General features: G+C 43.5%; 1 protein-coding gene across 1 annotated transcript in view; it reads right to left on the bottom strand.

Moving 5' to 3' along the window:
• CREBRF (CREB3 regulatory factor) overlaps nt 1-15,090 on the bottom strand; it is a 34,601-nt gene extending 19,511 nt beyond the window's left edge. The window contains exons 1-4 of the mRNA XM_075274721.1: nt 14,947-15,090; nt 2,957-3,142; nt 1,972-2,097; nt 589-1,672 (exon numbers count right to left, since the gene is read on the bottom strand). Coding sequence (XP_075130822.1) covers nt 589-1,672; nt 1,972-2,097; nt 2,957-3,067 — 1,321 coding nt within the window. The 5' untranslated portion in view covers nt 3,068-3,142; nt 14,947-15,090. The remainder of the gene's footprint in view (nt 1-588; nt 1,673-1,971; nt 2,098-2,956; nt 3,143-14,946) is intronic.
• Nucleotides 15,091-16,278: the final 1,188 nt, after the last annotated feature.

The raw sequence follows: 16,278 nt of genomic DNA, 5'->3' as shown, positions 1-16,278 counted from the left end.
GAGTAGCTGCCTGCTCTCAGGGGGGAGGGAGGAGGAGCTAAGTGCACGGGAGCGAGCCTGTGTCTGTAGCTGTTCCTGTGTCTGCACCACACGTGACCTAGCTTCCTGCTCTCAGATAAAGGAGGGGGGGAAATGAGTGCTGTTTTCTTATATAAAACAGTCTAAATCCTAGTGGGCTAAAGGACCTGATCCCTCTGCTGCTCACTAGGATTTAGCTTTCTTATATAGAGCAGGCTAAAAGCTAGTGGGCAGAAGGACCTGGTCCCTTAGCCCACTAGGATTTAGCCGGCTCTAATCCAAGTGTTATAGGACCTTTGATGACATCACAGGCCCTTAAGTCATCCCTTAGGATCACGCTACGTGGTGGGCGGGGCTACACTAATTTGGGGGCGGAGCTAAACTAGAGGTAGTTGGACAGTATGGCTTTGCATATGAAACCCCGCCTACCAATTGACGTCGAAAACCAGGAAGAAAGAAGTCTTTAGAGCAGCTAAGACTGGTGAGCAAGGGACATGGGAATACCCCTTTAAGCTATACAATATTATAGGCTTACTGTAATATCTCACTTGTATTTATGCAGACTATTACCTGGTTCAGAGAAAGTGTCACTGATGTCATCTTTATCATCCTCAAAGTCTTCTTCCTCTTCTTCTTCCTCCTCTTCCTCTTCATTTTCAGAGAGTTCATGCTCACTACCAAAACCTTCATCATGATCTTCTTCGTCCAAATCAACCTCCTCCTCTTCCTCTTCTTCCTCTTCCCGTGGTCCATCACTCTTGACCGACTCTGTAAGTCCCTCTGAGACAAAAAGTGAATAGTTGTGCTCCTCTTTCTTTTGAGAGGGGTCGGACACAGAAGCTGCTACAGTAACATTCCCTTCCACTGCACCAATTGTTACCACATTCTGAGGTGGGCAAAATAGCTTTTGAGTCTCTCTGAAAGGCAAGATGGCACAGCTTTTCCGGCCTAATGAAGTCTCACCAATTGTCCTTTCCTGCTTTTTGGCCATTGCTCCACAAAAACATGTGTTCTCTTTGGCTGCGTCTAGCGCAACCACTGTGCTTGTTGGTCGCGTGGGAAGTACCGTGCTGATCTTTACCTTGGCCTTTTTTACATAGTCCTTGCATTCCACATGAATATTGATCTTCTCCTCACAAGAAATATTAGTCTTTGCTGCCATTTGTGTACTTGCAGTTGCCTTGGCAGCCTTTAAGGAGCAATCAGCAGATGGCATGTCAGGTGAAGAAGTCTTAGATGCGCTAACTGGAGCAGTAACTCTTCCAGAAGACATTTTCTTTCCTGGAAGAAATGTAGCTTTGGCTCCTAGCAAGCCTTCTGGGTAACAAAGAGAGTCAACCACCGACTGGGAATCCTCACTGTTAAGCTGTGCAAGTGTGGGTGTTTTACTGATGACCTCCTCATCTTGATAAGGACTTGAAAAGTCATCTAGGCCAAGATAATCCACTTCCTTGGTTCCCCATATATCATAACTTGTAAGTTTTGTATACTTGGTTAGATCCTCGCAATAAGTGTCCCACTGCTCCCAGTGAGATGTTAGGGATGGACTGCTTCCCAGGATGTCAGCAAATGAGTCCAAAGATTCAAGGTCTTTGCATTCTTCCAGCATTAGAAAGTTATCCGTAGGGCTTTGCTGGTAACCCAACTCTCGATCCTAAGAAGAAAATATAAGAAACGGACCTATGAGAATACATCTTCAACTTATCCAATAACATCAGCGGTCGCTAACCATATTGAAACATTTAATAGACGGCCATCAGAATTACAAAAATTGTTTCATTGTTGATGTCTAGGTAAAATTGTGTACATTACAACTTTAGTAACTTTGTTATGCAAGACATTCCATTTAATCTATACATCTGTACAATTCTACCTTTCACCTAGCACTGGTCATCTGTTATGGCATTCTTACCCAACAAACTTTAGTAGCTTGTTATAGGGACTATAGCTTACCAATTCATACATGAAGTCTGGGTCTGAGCTGCTGGCCAGAAGTTCTGTGCTCATTAAAGTCTGCTCAGCAAATGCTGGACTGCGAAAAGCGTCCCCAAAAGGAGGATCCATTCCACTAACACTTGGCTATAAGAGCAACACAAAGAGAGTATAAAAAGGTCAATAACACAAGCAAGCCAAACGTGAGAGCAAGCGCACGACAAGGAGGAAGAAAAAATGAGCAAGCACACAACAGGGAGAGCAAGCAAGTGAGTAAATGCACAAGAGACTTGCACACAATTCTACCAAAATGTTATATGTTCACTTTAAAGAGTTCTATATCAGGCGTCTGAGGCCTGAAACACGTTGTGTATGGCAGTAATTACATTAATAAAGGTCATGGTTTGAAGACGTCCTGGTGAGCTCGGATGCTTTGTTCCTTTGGCTCTTCTGGAAAACTCTTAAAGAGGACCTTTCGCCATCTCCACCCCTTTGCTCCACTGATTCTGCGGCACTTAGAATTTTTCCTACAGCCCCCACCGTTCCTGAGCAATTGGTGATGATAGTTTCAGCACTAGAGATGAGTAAACACTATTCGAAACAGCAGTTTCGAATAGCACGCTCCCGTAAAAATGAATGGAAACGTCCATTCATTTCTATGGAAGCGTGCTATTCGAAACGGCTGTTTCGAATAGTGTTCACTCATCTCTATTCAGCACCCAACATACTCATTAGGCTCTCTGTCAGGTGGGCAGCTTGGATCTTCTCCAGTGGGGTTGCATGTATTGAAGGATGCAAAGAGCTGGAGGTGGTGACAGGTCCTCTTTAACACTGTAACTACACATTCTTATCACGTCTCTGCTGCAATTTTCACAAAATGCTATGATTATACTGTGTTTTGCAAATATAGGAAGTGGATAAACAAGTTAATGGACTCAAAGACAAATTAATTGTACTTAAAGAGCTTTAAAACTTCTTACGAGTATATACAGAAAGAAAAACTGACCTGAGGCATTTCAAAGTCAAGCTCTTCCAGACCCAATCCTAAATGTGTGTTTTTATTCTCCAAAGACCTTCTAACCAGCTTTTCTTTTTTAGTATCACGAAAAGTATACATACATCGAAGGGTAGCGATTCACAAGAGAAGATGAGGGATTTGCAGGCACTTCAGAGCCTGTTTCACGTACAGATCCTGAGAGACGGGGACAAAATGAACAAGGTATACATTTTAGAGTGCAGTCATATATTCTTAAAGGGGTTGGCCACTTTAAAAGAAGTTTATGTAAGTGCCTTTCAATATGTCAATTAACAGTAGAGGCTTCTGGCACATCTACAGTGTTTTTAATATACTGTATCATAAGCCCTCTCTCATCAGTACGAAGCCCCCGTTCATAACATTCACCAGGTGGATGGAAATGTGACCATTACGTCACTCACCCTATTCCATACAAACTCACTGTGGAGGCTGAATAACATAGTGGTCACATGTGCCTCCACCTGGTGCCCTGTTATGAACATGAGCTCCGTACAGAAGAAATGGGGCCAGCAAAACTGCAGGGGGTGCTGCTTATGAAATCAAACACTGCAGAGGTACAAGTAGCATCTTCTAGCAAGCAGGGCTGTGGAGTCTGATGCAGGACCAAGACCAGTTTGGATGGACTCGGAAAAGAATCATCAACTCTGGCTTCAAAATAAAATGATTAATTACTTTTTTTTAATATAGCATGAATTAAAAATTATAGGAATTCAAATACTGGCTTTTTGATGGATTAGAGGATTTTTACTGCTAACTGACAATGGATGTCAGCCATTCATGAAGTGGAAAAATAGAGAGTTGGAGTCAATGATCTGGGCTACCAAGTCCACAACCCAGCTAGCAAGTGACATAATGCTATTATAGAAAGGCACTCATAACTCATTGTAAAGCAGCCCACCCCTGTAAAAAGTAACTAAGGTATTATTGGTTTCTGAACAAAAATCGAAACTCTGCAATATATCTTATTACAGAAATATGCTTCTTTCTCCACTCCTCAGACTTCGGCCCTCTTCCCACCTCCTAAACTGCTCAATTCATTGTTGCAATCTGTTTTTAGTGATGGCAGACAGCAGCCTATAGAAGATATAAGCAGCCATCACACATGTGAAGTATGCTTACCCACCCCCACCACCAGCACTGATGTCAAATGTGTACTTGGTTTCTTAGACTTGCAGCACTTGGATGAGCACTCTAGTCCCATCCTCAAGTAGCTGATCAGCGGAGGTGCTGCTAAGCCCTGCCATACACTGTGCAGGTCCTATTTTCCCTAGAACACTAACATACTGTAACTAGACAAGCAGTATTCATGAAACCAAGTCACTTTTGTAACACAGTCAAACAGCTTTTGCAAAACCTTTCCTCTTTCTTACCCAACCTTTCAGGCTCCTGACACATTTAGAAGTTATGAATAAGACATTTTAGGCATAGCACATTTGTCACTGCCAGCATGACAAATTTTGTTAGTGTAAACGCAAAATCTATAGGCACGAATGACAACACAGAGCTTTACGTAAGGAACACAATCTCTGCAACAACATATGTACAAACATATAAGAAACCAATATCAGCCTGTTTCTTCTCCACTCCCGAATCTGGCTTACAAATACTGACCGAAAGCAATGTCATGTGCAAGTGACCTAAAACATACATGAACGGCTGTGAAGTCAAGTGAAGACTTCACGCAAGTGAAGTTGCAAATTACTATAAATTTAGCGGGATTCTCTGACCTTTAAAGGCATATTTATGGCATATCTACATACAGTACATGTCCTATACAAATATTTCAGATCCCTTCAAAAGGGACTACCTGGGATTTCTTATTGCCAAAGAATATGAAGGCATGTAACATATTGCTATAAAAATAGGAGGCATTGTTTTTAAGCATTATATTGCGAAGGCCTATTCATGAATAAGGAAGCTAAATAATAAGAAGCTCAGAAAACCCTTTTAGTTCTTGGAGAATTCCTATAAACTGTTACCCTGCAGTAGTTGGGAAGCGATCTACGATGAACTACTACTAACAGATCAGCCTAACAAGTGCGGTGTCCATCCATTCTGTAGGGTATTCTGAAATGTAATGATAGTCCTCATACACACATATCTGAGCATGCATGTATATTCCAGTCACGGCTGCGAGGTAAGCAGCTAGTAACACCAGTAGGAGGAACAAAGATCCTACTTTCTCGTAGTGACAAACATCAGAGTAAGGCGCCATAAAATAGGAGTGATAAGTGAGCAGTCAGCTTAGAGGGTTATTCTAGTTTTACCAAGAAAATGTTATTCTTTATACAATGCTGTCATTCAATAAGAACCTTCATTGTTTGCTTCAAAGGGACAAATATCTATCCTGGTCATGTGACGGACACAAAACTGCACAATTTAAAGGGTTATTCCAATCTTAGCAAATTGCTTTCAAGAGGAGAACAACATCTGATACTTTATTCTGTTCATGTAACTTCCCAAAAGGAGCATGGAAACTACAGAAAAAGCGTAGAACAGCCGAGCTACACCACTGCTGTAAGTTTACCGTTACGGAAACATCGCACCTAACATACTATGGAGTCATGGGAAAAGTGTGAGGGGGCGCTGATTCTGCTACGATAACTCGCGACAGAATCAGTGCTGATAAAAAGACTCCCATTGACTTCAATGTGTTCCGCGTGGAAAACAATGGGAGTCTTTTTATCAGCGCTGATTCTGCCGCGAGTTATCGTGGCAGAATCAGCGCCACTTTACTCCATGTGAATACCCCTCACACTGTTTCCATGACTCCCAGTGCTGCTTTAAGGGGCTTCTTTAAGTATGCTAGCAGAAAAAGGAACCCATTGAAGTCAATGGGAGATTTTTTTTTCAGTGCTGAAATTCCACACCAAATTCCTGACCATTTTCCTCCGTGTCCTTATAGGACTAAGGACTAATCACAACATGGCCTACACGCAGAAGTGGTCTTGTTTCTGTAACAACTGGCCAAATAGCTCCTGATACAATAGACTTTTTACATGACACTTTCTTAGCCATCCTTTACACAGCATCTGTCACCTTTCTTTGTTGCACACAATGCAAAAAGCATAAAGAAGGGGGCACGTTTATGAAAAAAATAGTCTCATAGATTAATGGACTGTATTGCCAATAGCAACCAATCACAGCATGGCATTCATTTTACCAGGGCCCTATAATAAATGAAAGCTTCCCATTGACTGGCTGCTATGGACAGCTTTTATAATTCTCCCCCAGTTGGTGTCTTTATTAAGCATGGTGGGATCAGCAACTTTTGGCATGCCAACTGCTCTGGGACTACAACTCCCAGAATTCTCCATTCACTTCCACAGTTACAGGAAAAGCAGAGCAAGTTGGCATGCTGGGAAATGTAGTTCCACAACAGCCGGAGAGCCAAAAGTTGCCTACCCTGATCAAAAAAATATCCCTCTCCTTTATTTACAAAAAAATAAATAAAGCTAGACTAGTAAACCATGAATGCCGGGCATTTTGGGCCCAGTTGATATGGCCAAGGGAAGTTTATGTTGGCCATATTACATGGCGACCTCTCATATTAATGACAGGTGGCTAGGCCATGTCCGCCATAGCTATCTTCTGACTAATAAGAGAAGGAAAAGGGCTATCTATTGGAGAAATCCTTATTAACTTCCACAAGGAGAGGCCAACATCCTATTAGCCAACCGCTGTACTACCTGAAATACAGAGTAGGCAACAAGGCCAGGCTCACACAGGGCAGCCACAGCGTTGCCTAGAGAAACCAATCAGATCACTACTTTCATTTTTAACACAATAAAATGAAAGCTAGGATCGGATTGGTTGCTTTCAAACATTGATACACATGATTCAAACTTACTAGTGAATATGGATAAAGCCAGGCTGACACTTCTATGTTGCAACATCAAGTCATGTGACAAGAGACGGCTGCATACATCCACGGTCATAGAACCCGTCAGCTACCAGGACATGTTTGTTTTAGGAAATTCTTGTATTCTCTACAAACTATCTAATATGTGACCTCTTTACTAAGAACTCTGCATTGTGCCAGCCCTCTATTACTCATCCTGGAAATACAAAGATTCACTAACAATTGCAAATCACCATTCTTATGGCCAATAGGATGTATTCCCGTCAGCAACGGTGCGATCTATAGATAGATAGAATAATGGACATTTGTACAACATAGTTTTCTAAGACATTACGCTCCAGAAAGAAGATAGGTGATCAATATTATTTGCCTAGAAAATTCCTTTAATAGAGAAGTTGCTGCAGTCACATTAGTTGGCCACATTGCTGTCATTCAAGGCATTCCTAAAGATGTCCCTACTTAGACAAACTAGAAGGACTTCATAGCCACCCATTCAAACTTATTAAAAATGGTGTAAATAAATACAGAAAAAGTGTCATTGCTGGGACTTACACTGATCGCTAGAATGGAGGAACTAGAATAAAGTGATGGCTTTACACACATCTTATATCCGATGTAATGCTTATGGGGTGACGGAAAGAGTCAAGCTTTGCACTAGGCAAACCAATATGAACCATATTACAGAAAGCAGGGCTACCCAGCTTCTTGACTGTTCACCCCTCTTTCTGTAAGAAGTACCGGGTTTGCAGATGTGTTGGTGAAGCTACATACCATTTGGTTCATCTCTTTGGTCAAGCAGGTCAGAAAGCTACAGTAAAACCAGCCCCAGCCGGCCAACCCAAGGTGGTCTTTATGAACGTTGCTACTCCTGGCAGCATACTACAATGCTTGCCTGTTAAGCTTTCTCACACTAGGTTCACATCTGCGTTTGTGTTTCCGTTAGTTGGGTCCGCTTGAAAATGGAATCCAGGCGCAGGTGTGAATCTAGAATAAAGAAGATTTTTTTACTACCTCCATCAAATTTTTATCCTCTCTAGCAGACAACTTCATTACCCAGCTAGTAGAAGAAAACACGAGAGGAACATCCATTTTGGACCTAGTCCTCACCAACAAAGAGCACATGGTTAAGGGACTACGGGTAGCAGGGACACTGGGATTCAGCGATCATGCTATACTTGAGTTTGGGGTTGCAAGAAGAAGACCTGAGAAGACACAGACTTCAAGGCTCGACTTTAGCAGGGCAGACTTCAAGAGCCTGAAGGCAAGGGTTAGCAGAATTCCATGGTGCAAAATTCTTAAGCACAAAAATGCACATGAAGGGTGGGAAATGTTCCATAGGGAAATCATTAAAGCACAGGAACTAACAATACCTAGAAGGAAGAAAAATGGGAAGCACCTAAAAATATCAGGATGGATGACCAAAAAATTACATAACCTGCTAAAAAGGAAAAAGGAAACATACAAAAAGTGGAAGATGGGAACTATACCTAAGGAAGAGTACACAGCAGTCTGCAGACTCTGCAAGACAAGCATCAAAGGAGCTAAGGCTGAACACGAATTGAAGCTTGCAAAAGAGGCAAAGAGTAAGGTAAAAGGATTTTGGGGATATGTTAATAGCAAAAGAAAAGTGAAGGAGACCATTGGAGTCCTGAAGAATGACAAAGGAGAAACAGTTAACATGGTGGAACAGCAGGTGGAGCTACTAAATTCATATTTTGTATCCGTCTTCTCCCAAGAAACTAATGGAAATATCGACATTAATGGTGATGGAGATGAGGGGAAGGAGGACTCCAAGCTGACTATAAGCAAAGGTCTGGTAAGAGAGCACTTAGCCAAGTTACAGGAAACCAAGTCCCCAGGACCAGATGATTTACACCCTAGAGTCCTGAAAGAGATAGCAGAGGAAATAACAGAACCCCTTGCTATAATCTTCGGTAAGTCATGGGAAACAGGTGTGGTCCCTTTAGATTGGAAAAGGGTAAATGTCCCCATCTACAAAAAGGGGACAAGGGACGATCCAGGAAATTACAGGCCGGTAAGTCTGACCTCGATAGCAGGAAAAATCTTTGAGCAAATTGTCAAGGAACATTTACTTCGGTACCTGGATGGGAAGGCATTAACCAGAGCCAGCACGGCTTTATGACCAATAAATCTTGTCAGACTAACCTGATTTCCTTCTACAACAAAATCACTGAATGGTTGGACCAAGGGAATGCCGTGGACATAGTATATCTTGACTTCAGTAAGGCATTTGATAAAGTATCACATAACCTTCTTATTGAAAAAATGATTAAGTATGGCTTTGACAAAAAATCAGTTAGGTGGATTCACAACTGGCTTAATGATCGGGCACAACGAGTAATACTAAATGGCTACACATCGAACTGGAAGAAAGTCAAAAGCGGGGTGCCGCAGGGCTCTGTTCTGGGCCCAGTACTTTTTAATATCTTTATAAATGATCTGGACGATGGAATTATTGGGGAACTCATAAAATTTGCAGATGATACGAAGATAGGAGGAATAGCCAACACTAGAGAGGAGAGAGAGTGTATTCAAAAGGACTTAGACACACTGGAACAATGGGCTGAGGCGAACAAAATGGTATTTAACAGGGACAAATGCAAAGTTCTACATCTGGGTAACAGAAATGTAAAAAACATATATAGTATGGGAGGAATAGAACTAAGTGATAGCATAGGGGAAAAGGACTTGGGCATAATAGTAGATCACAAATTCAACATGAGCCAACAGTGCGGTGCTGCTGCAAAAAAGGCTAATAAAATTCTGGGATGTAGTAAGACAAGCATTGAATCTAGATCAAGAGAGGTCATTATTCCGCTGTACTCTTCCCTGGTCAGACCACACCTGGAATACTGTGTACAGTTCTGGGCGCCTCAATTCAAGAAAAACATCGATATATTGGAGCAAGTCCAGAGAAGAGCAACCAAAATGGTGGAAGGTCTGCAAACCATGTCCTATGAGGAGCGGCTAAAAGAACTGGGATTGTTTAGTTTGCAGAAGAGAAGGCTGAGGGGAGATTTAATAGCAGTCTACAAATATCTGAAAGGTAGTCACAGTGCAGAGGGATCTACCCTATTCTCATTAGCACAAGGAAGTACAAGAAGCAATGGGATGAAACTAAAGGGAAAGAGATACAGATTAGAAATTAGGAAAAACTTTCTGACAGTGAGGGTAGTGAGAGAGTGGAATAGGCTGCCACGGGAGGTGGTGGGCGCTCCATCAATTGAAAACTTCAAGCGGAATCTGGATAAACATATAGCTGGGATGATTTAGGAAAACCTGCACTCGCAGGGGGTTGGACCCGATGGCCCTTGAGGTCCCTTCCAACTCTACCATAAGATATTAAGATATTAAGTTCTTATCATCTGTAAATAGGCGCAGCTCCGTTGATTCCAGTGCAGTTGGAATTGTTTCTCTAGCCCCCAGTGTTCCCAAAAAACAAGCAGGGGCAGTTCTACACTCCTTGCCTGCCCCTGTCACCCTACTAACACTACAGAGCCTAAATAGCATAACAGGCACAAAAACTAACAGCATTGATTATTTGGGAATGGTGGGGGCTAGAGAAAAAATTCCAACCGTACCAGAATTAGTGCACAAGTGTCTAGTGGTTGATGTAAAGAGCTTATTTGAGGTTCTGAAAAGTCTTCTTTAAAGAGGACTTTTCACCATTTTGCACACAGGCAGTTCTATATACTGCCGGAAAGCTGACAGTGCGCTGAGTTCAGCGCACTGTCGGCTTTCCCGATGTGGGCCCAGTGTGAAGAGCTTACGATCCGGTACCGTAGCTCTTCTATGGTCAGAAGGGCGTTTCTGACAGTTAGCCAGAGACGTCCTTCTTCACAGCACAGCCAATCGCGCTGTGCTGTGAGAGCCGGGAGGAACTCCCCCCTCCCTCCCTGATAATACTCGTCTATGGACGAGTACTGCGAGCAGAGGGAGGGGGCGTTCCTCCCGGCTCTCACAGCACAGTGCGATTGGCTGTGCTGTGAAGAAGGACGTCTCTGGCTAACTGTCAGAAACGCCCTTCTGACCATAGAAGAGCTACGGTACCGGGACCGTCAGCACTTCACACCGGGCCCAGATCGGGAAAGCTGACAGTGCGCTGAACTCAGCGCACTGTCAGCTTTCCGGCAGTATATAGAACTGCCTGTGGGCAAAATGGTGAAAGGTCCTCTTTAAGACCTAAAAATAGCTTACAGCAAAGGACAACTTTAAAAATGCATACTGTTGGATTATAATACCTATAGAGCCTCCAATCCTATCCAGCTCACCATGTGCAGCAGTTGTCTTAACCAAGCAGGATGAGCTCGGTGTGCAAGGAAGTGGCGGCAGAAAGTGAAACAATGATGCTATACTAAGGGCAGTATCTGCCCGAAATGTATCACTGTTTCTGTGTGTACATTGTTTTTATCACCTCATATAAACGCTCTGTTTTTATTGGATCAAAGGTGTGCTGGACAAAAATGGAATGAGTCAGAACATGTGTTTCTGAAGGCATTATGAAAATGCCAAGGTCAATGTCAACCATGTTTCCCAGTACTCTACATCTTCTGTTACTTGTACTGAAACCATTGAGGGGAACACAGCTCTGCAGCCCCTTCAAACTCCCAGAAGTCAAAATCATACTGATACTAATCAAATGGTGGCATATCTTATTGAAAAGTAACAACCTTTCATAATGGCTTGTGCTCAGAGTCTACACTGATACATTCATGCCTAGATTAAGAACACTGCAATGTAGAAGTATTCCTTCTGGAAGTATAGCTGACCATAAGCAGGAGTTTTCTTGACATGCACGGTTCAGGGATGGAGTAGATGTCAGTTGTGGAAGCAATGATGGCTTAGTTATGTTATCTATGAAGGTGTTATCTTCTATTGTAATCCTGTATGGGATTTAAAGGCGATAATTGCTGCAAAGAAAACACTAACAAAATGGGCAGATGTCAGGCTGAAGCCATGTTCACACTAGTGTTTGGGTCTCCGTCTTTCCGATAGAGATACCGACTGCTTAAAAAGCTGCTACCAGCAGAAACCCCTGGACCCCATAGACTATAATGAGGTCTGCCAGATTTCTAACAAATACTGAAACAGCGGACAGAAAGGTCCTCCTTGTAGGATTTCTTTTCTCCGCTGTTTTTAAGTGCATTCTGTGGCATGGTTTTTGGGGGTGTTTGTTTTTGTTTGTTTTTTTAGGTACATTTCTCTAAAATTTCAAAAATTCTTAAAACTACATTTAATATGAAGACATACAAATCAGTAGGATTTTTTGTCCAGTAGCCCCCTGCATGGAGAACACTTGCTAATAGTAATGTACACCATTTTATATTCATTCAATCCACAATAAACTTTATAAAAAAAATTAAAAAAAAAGCTTCGCCTGCAGCTTGATTGATTAAAATAAACAAAACAAGGACCCACATACACTGTCACATTATGGATCTAGGTTGTAAAGATCCCCGTAGTATGACCCTTGCTCTTGGCTTATAGCAGAGATTTAATGTTTTACATGTAATAAGCCACACTCAACTTCTCAAGATGGTCGAGAAGCAAATATTAGTCAAAAGAGTGATCACATTACAAAACAGACAAACACAAAGTCAAGAAGTTTCATTCTGCAGATGATTATTTCAGTTGGAAATTTGACACACGAGTATTACTCATTATACTGACTATCCCTGTAGTATTGCTGCCCTTGATAGCAAATTGTAGCAAGTGCCAATACAGAGGTGGCTTCAGTGCCAATGCTTGGGGCCACTGGAGTTACCATATCTTATTCTTACTTCAACTTTATAGAGAGAATCACAGGTTTTTCTCACGGATTGAAAATAAATAGATAGAGGGAAGAATATGCTATGTTGTATGCATGCGGTACTGCACAGGTATTTTCCCTATTACATCTATGGGAAGACACAAATTCCCCACAGAAGGGTCAGTAGTTTAAGGCCTCCTGCGCACTGGTGAATACAGGCCAAAAAATCCAGTCTTTATAGTCACAGAAGTTCCTGTCCTGAACCCAGTCAGAGACTTCTTGTGTCAGTGACCTCCAAACTTCACTGTCCCATGCAGAGTTGTGGAGTCAGAGTTGGAAAAAAAAAAAAGCTATCGACTCCAGTTTTAGAATAAAATGATTACCGTAATTATAATATGCAATGATTAATATTGTATAATTAGATGCATACTTACTGTCACTGGACTTTTAATGAATTAGAGGATCTTTACTGCTACTGACTGACTAAAGCTATCAGTTATTTAGGAAGGCGTCAAGAGCAGAAGTCAGACTGTAGAAAAGTAGCGGAGTTGGTGGTTGGGCATACCGACTACAGTCTTGGTTCCCATACTTTATAGGCTATGGGATAGTGGTGCCTTGAGGAAGCAGCGACTCCTAGCATCTCAGATGACTATGACGCTAGTAGTCCCAGTCTCCAGACCACATTAAACCTGAGATATTCAGCCAATATACATCTGGATTTTTCAGGACAGTATTTGCCTGTGTACAAGGAGCCTGTATGTACAGGTGCATGGGCCTTTACCTACAAATATAATTCAACTTCTGCTTACCACAGGCAAAAAAATGCTATACACCAGCGACCTTCAGGACCCGGCTGCTGTAAAACTACAACTCCCAGCTTGCTTCACTCTTTTCTACGGGTAGCTCAGAGAAGAGCAGAGCAATGTGATACACTGGGACTTGTAGTTCTACAACAACTGGCATGCAGAAAATTACCTAGCCCTAATACATACAGTACGGCTATAATAGCTATAAGTAGTCTTACCTTGTTATTATGGATACTTTATTTGTGCATATTTTCCAACACAATACCATGCAAAAATGTGAAGAAATGTAAAAAGCAATATTTATTACACATAGGCTTCTAGTTCTCATAAACACTGGCAGGAAACAAATAAAGTATAGAAAAACATCCAGCATATAAACACTGAGAAGTTACAATGTTTCCTATAGAAGTAAGCCTGCCTTTACCGTGACAATGGCCCGCAGCACACAGCACAGCACATACCCTATAGGCTCAGCAGCACTTGCAGGAGGACAGGACCCACATGAGAAGTTTGCCATTGCAGACTATACACATAATACACAAGGAAAGGGTAAGCCAGCAGACTGGGGGTTAAAGAAGAAGTGTAAATGACAAGAGGGAGGCCAGCAATGCTGTCCTGGACCCAGAGACACACACATAACAAGAAGCCTGCATACACACCCCTTTCTGGTGTACACAGCCAACATGGCCACAGCTCCAGCTAAGACGCAGCCTAACCAAGCGTCATAGCCAATGCTGAAGCTGATTGGACGCCAGATTTGCACTAAGGGCTCTGATTGGTCAGTATTCGATGTCACTCAGCTCCAAGCTCCCGCCCTCTTCCTGACAGCAAAGCTGCTGTGAGGCTGCACATAAACAATCTCCTGCTCCATTCAATGTAAGGGGCGGGAGGGAGAGGGGAGAAGGGAGAGCCGCTGCTGCTGCTCCTGCCGCCTCCTCCCCCCCCGCAGCATCATAGCTAAGAAGGGGCCAGGAACAGGAGCTAGCAACGGAGGATGGTTATGTAAAACGCCAGGCTCCTCCCCCCGGAGCTCACACCCCCTGGACATGCAGAGCCCTCTACCCAGCAACACACCCCCTGCACAGCCATCACTGCATGTAAACAACAGGCCGGGCGGCCACAACAACATGCCTGCCTGGAGGAGTCCTCACCTGGGGACACAGAGCAGCCTGCCAGGCTACCTCTACATGTAAAGTGTGAGAGCTCTGCACTCAGCTCCAAAAGGAGTCAGGTCCCACACTCAGCAGCACACAGCCAGTGTGTAGAGGTCACCAGCCCAGGCAGTGCCAGCAATGAATGCAGGGAGGACACAGGCACCTCTGTCCCCACACACTGCCAGGGCTACTGTTCTCTGTGAATGGGGTACCACGCCCCCTCCATCTCACTCCTACTCCTGCCCAGTGTGTGCCCACATACAGCCCTGCTACTGCCACTACCTGCACTGCACACTGACAAGTGTGTCCCTGTCCTAGTACCCTGGAGGTAGCTACCACCTCCTTCACATGCACCCCAACAGCCTCACCCTTCACCAGAGGTGGTCACGCCGTGCTCGGTGCGCCTTGTCAGCTGCCTCTCTGCTGCCGTCGCCGCTCTTCCCTTCGGACGGTGTCCATGCTTTCTGCTTTGTTTTGTTTATTTCCTTCCTGACGGGTTCCCGGAAAGCGCGTGACTCCTCACCCACGTGACCATAGAGCGAGCCAATCAACGCCGCCTGGTACCTGAGTCTGGCCAATCAGCGACCTAACTGTCAGGGGTGGAAATATGGTGGGGGGCAAGTGAAGCTAAGTCCTGAGCAGGAAGAGAGGGCAGCAGAGACCCCCGGGGTAGCAGCCCTGCCCCGTCCGATACCAAGCAGTGCACTAAGTCCTGTGTCAGCCTGCGCTCGGGGCTGGGGCGCTGTGCCCTGCTCTTGTGAAACAGAACATGTCATGTGCGAGGTGTCATCTGCAGCATGGTGGCATTGACATTCGTGTTATGGCTGTGTGTGGAGGGGAATCCCTCGATGGGTGGGGTCTCCATTCATTCATTTACATAGCGAGGAGGGGGCTGCATTCTGGGTAATGGAAGATTTCTCTAGAAGCGCTAGGATTATATGATGACAGCCGAGGTAGTGGCCGTTCTCATCGACATAGGCTATAGACAGGGGTGAACCTAGCGTCTCTTCTGCCTCAGGCGGACTATAGAAAGGTGCCCCCCCCTTAACAATAAATTGAGTTCACATGCTGCAATTGTTACACAACGCATACACAAAGTTACAAAACAGTTTTAAAGAATTCTTCTTACGCTAGGTTCACACCTGCATTAGGGTTTCCATTCTTGGGGACCCCCCTCCCGAACGGACACGTAATCTGCTTAAAATAGATGTTACCTGCGGAAACCTGCAGACCCCCTAGACTATAATGTGGTCTGCAGGGTTTATGCTCGAAAAGGGTGAAAAATACGGAGAGAAAAGCGCTGCATGCCGCTATCCCAATTAAACATATATGATATAACCGCTCCATAATGAATAATATTCCCAAGTGCATTCTTATATTAAAGGTTTTCTGGGCAATTTTTTTTTTTTTTTTTTTTTAAAAAGGTCTGTTAGTGTTATTAATGGGTTAAAAGTGCACCCGTATACTTTTCGCAGTGTTTTGAGTGTCTATGGTATCTTCTGCATTTGTTTACCAGTGTAACTTCCTACTATGTTACATCCAGTGTACCTTCCACGTTACTTCCCTGTCACTTCTGCAGCCAGGCTGAATATAGGCGTGTCGCTTGGTGGATGGATGAACCTGCGCTCTCATTCACTTCGATGGGAGTGCCAAAGATAGTTGAAGTCCAGTACTCAGCTATCACATCCACCAAGTAGAAG

Source organism: Leptodactylus fuscus, chromosome 5 (assembly GCF_031893055.1).
Source record: "Leptodactylus fuscus isolate aLepFus1 chromosome 5, aLepFus1.hap2, whole genome shotgun sequence".
NCBI classification, from domain to species: domain Eukaryota; kingdom Metazoa; phylum Chordata; class Amphibia; order Anura; family Leptodactylidae; genus Leptodactylus; species Leptodactylus fuscus.
This window is presented reverse-complemented; position numbering and strand designations above follow the sequence as displayed.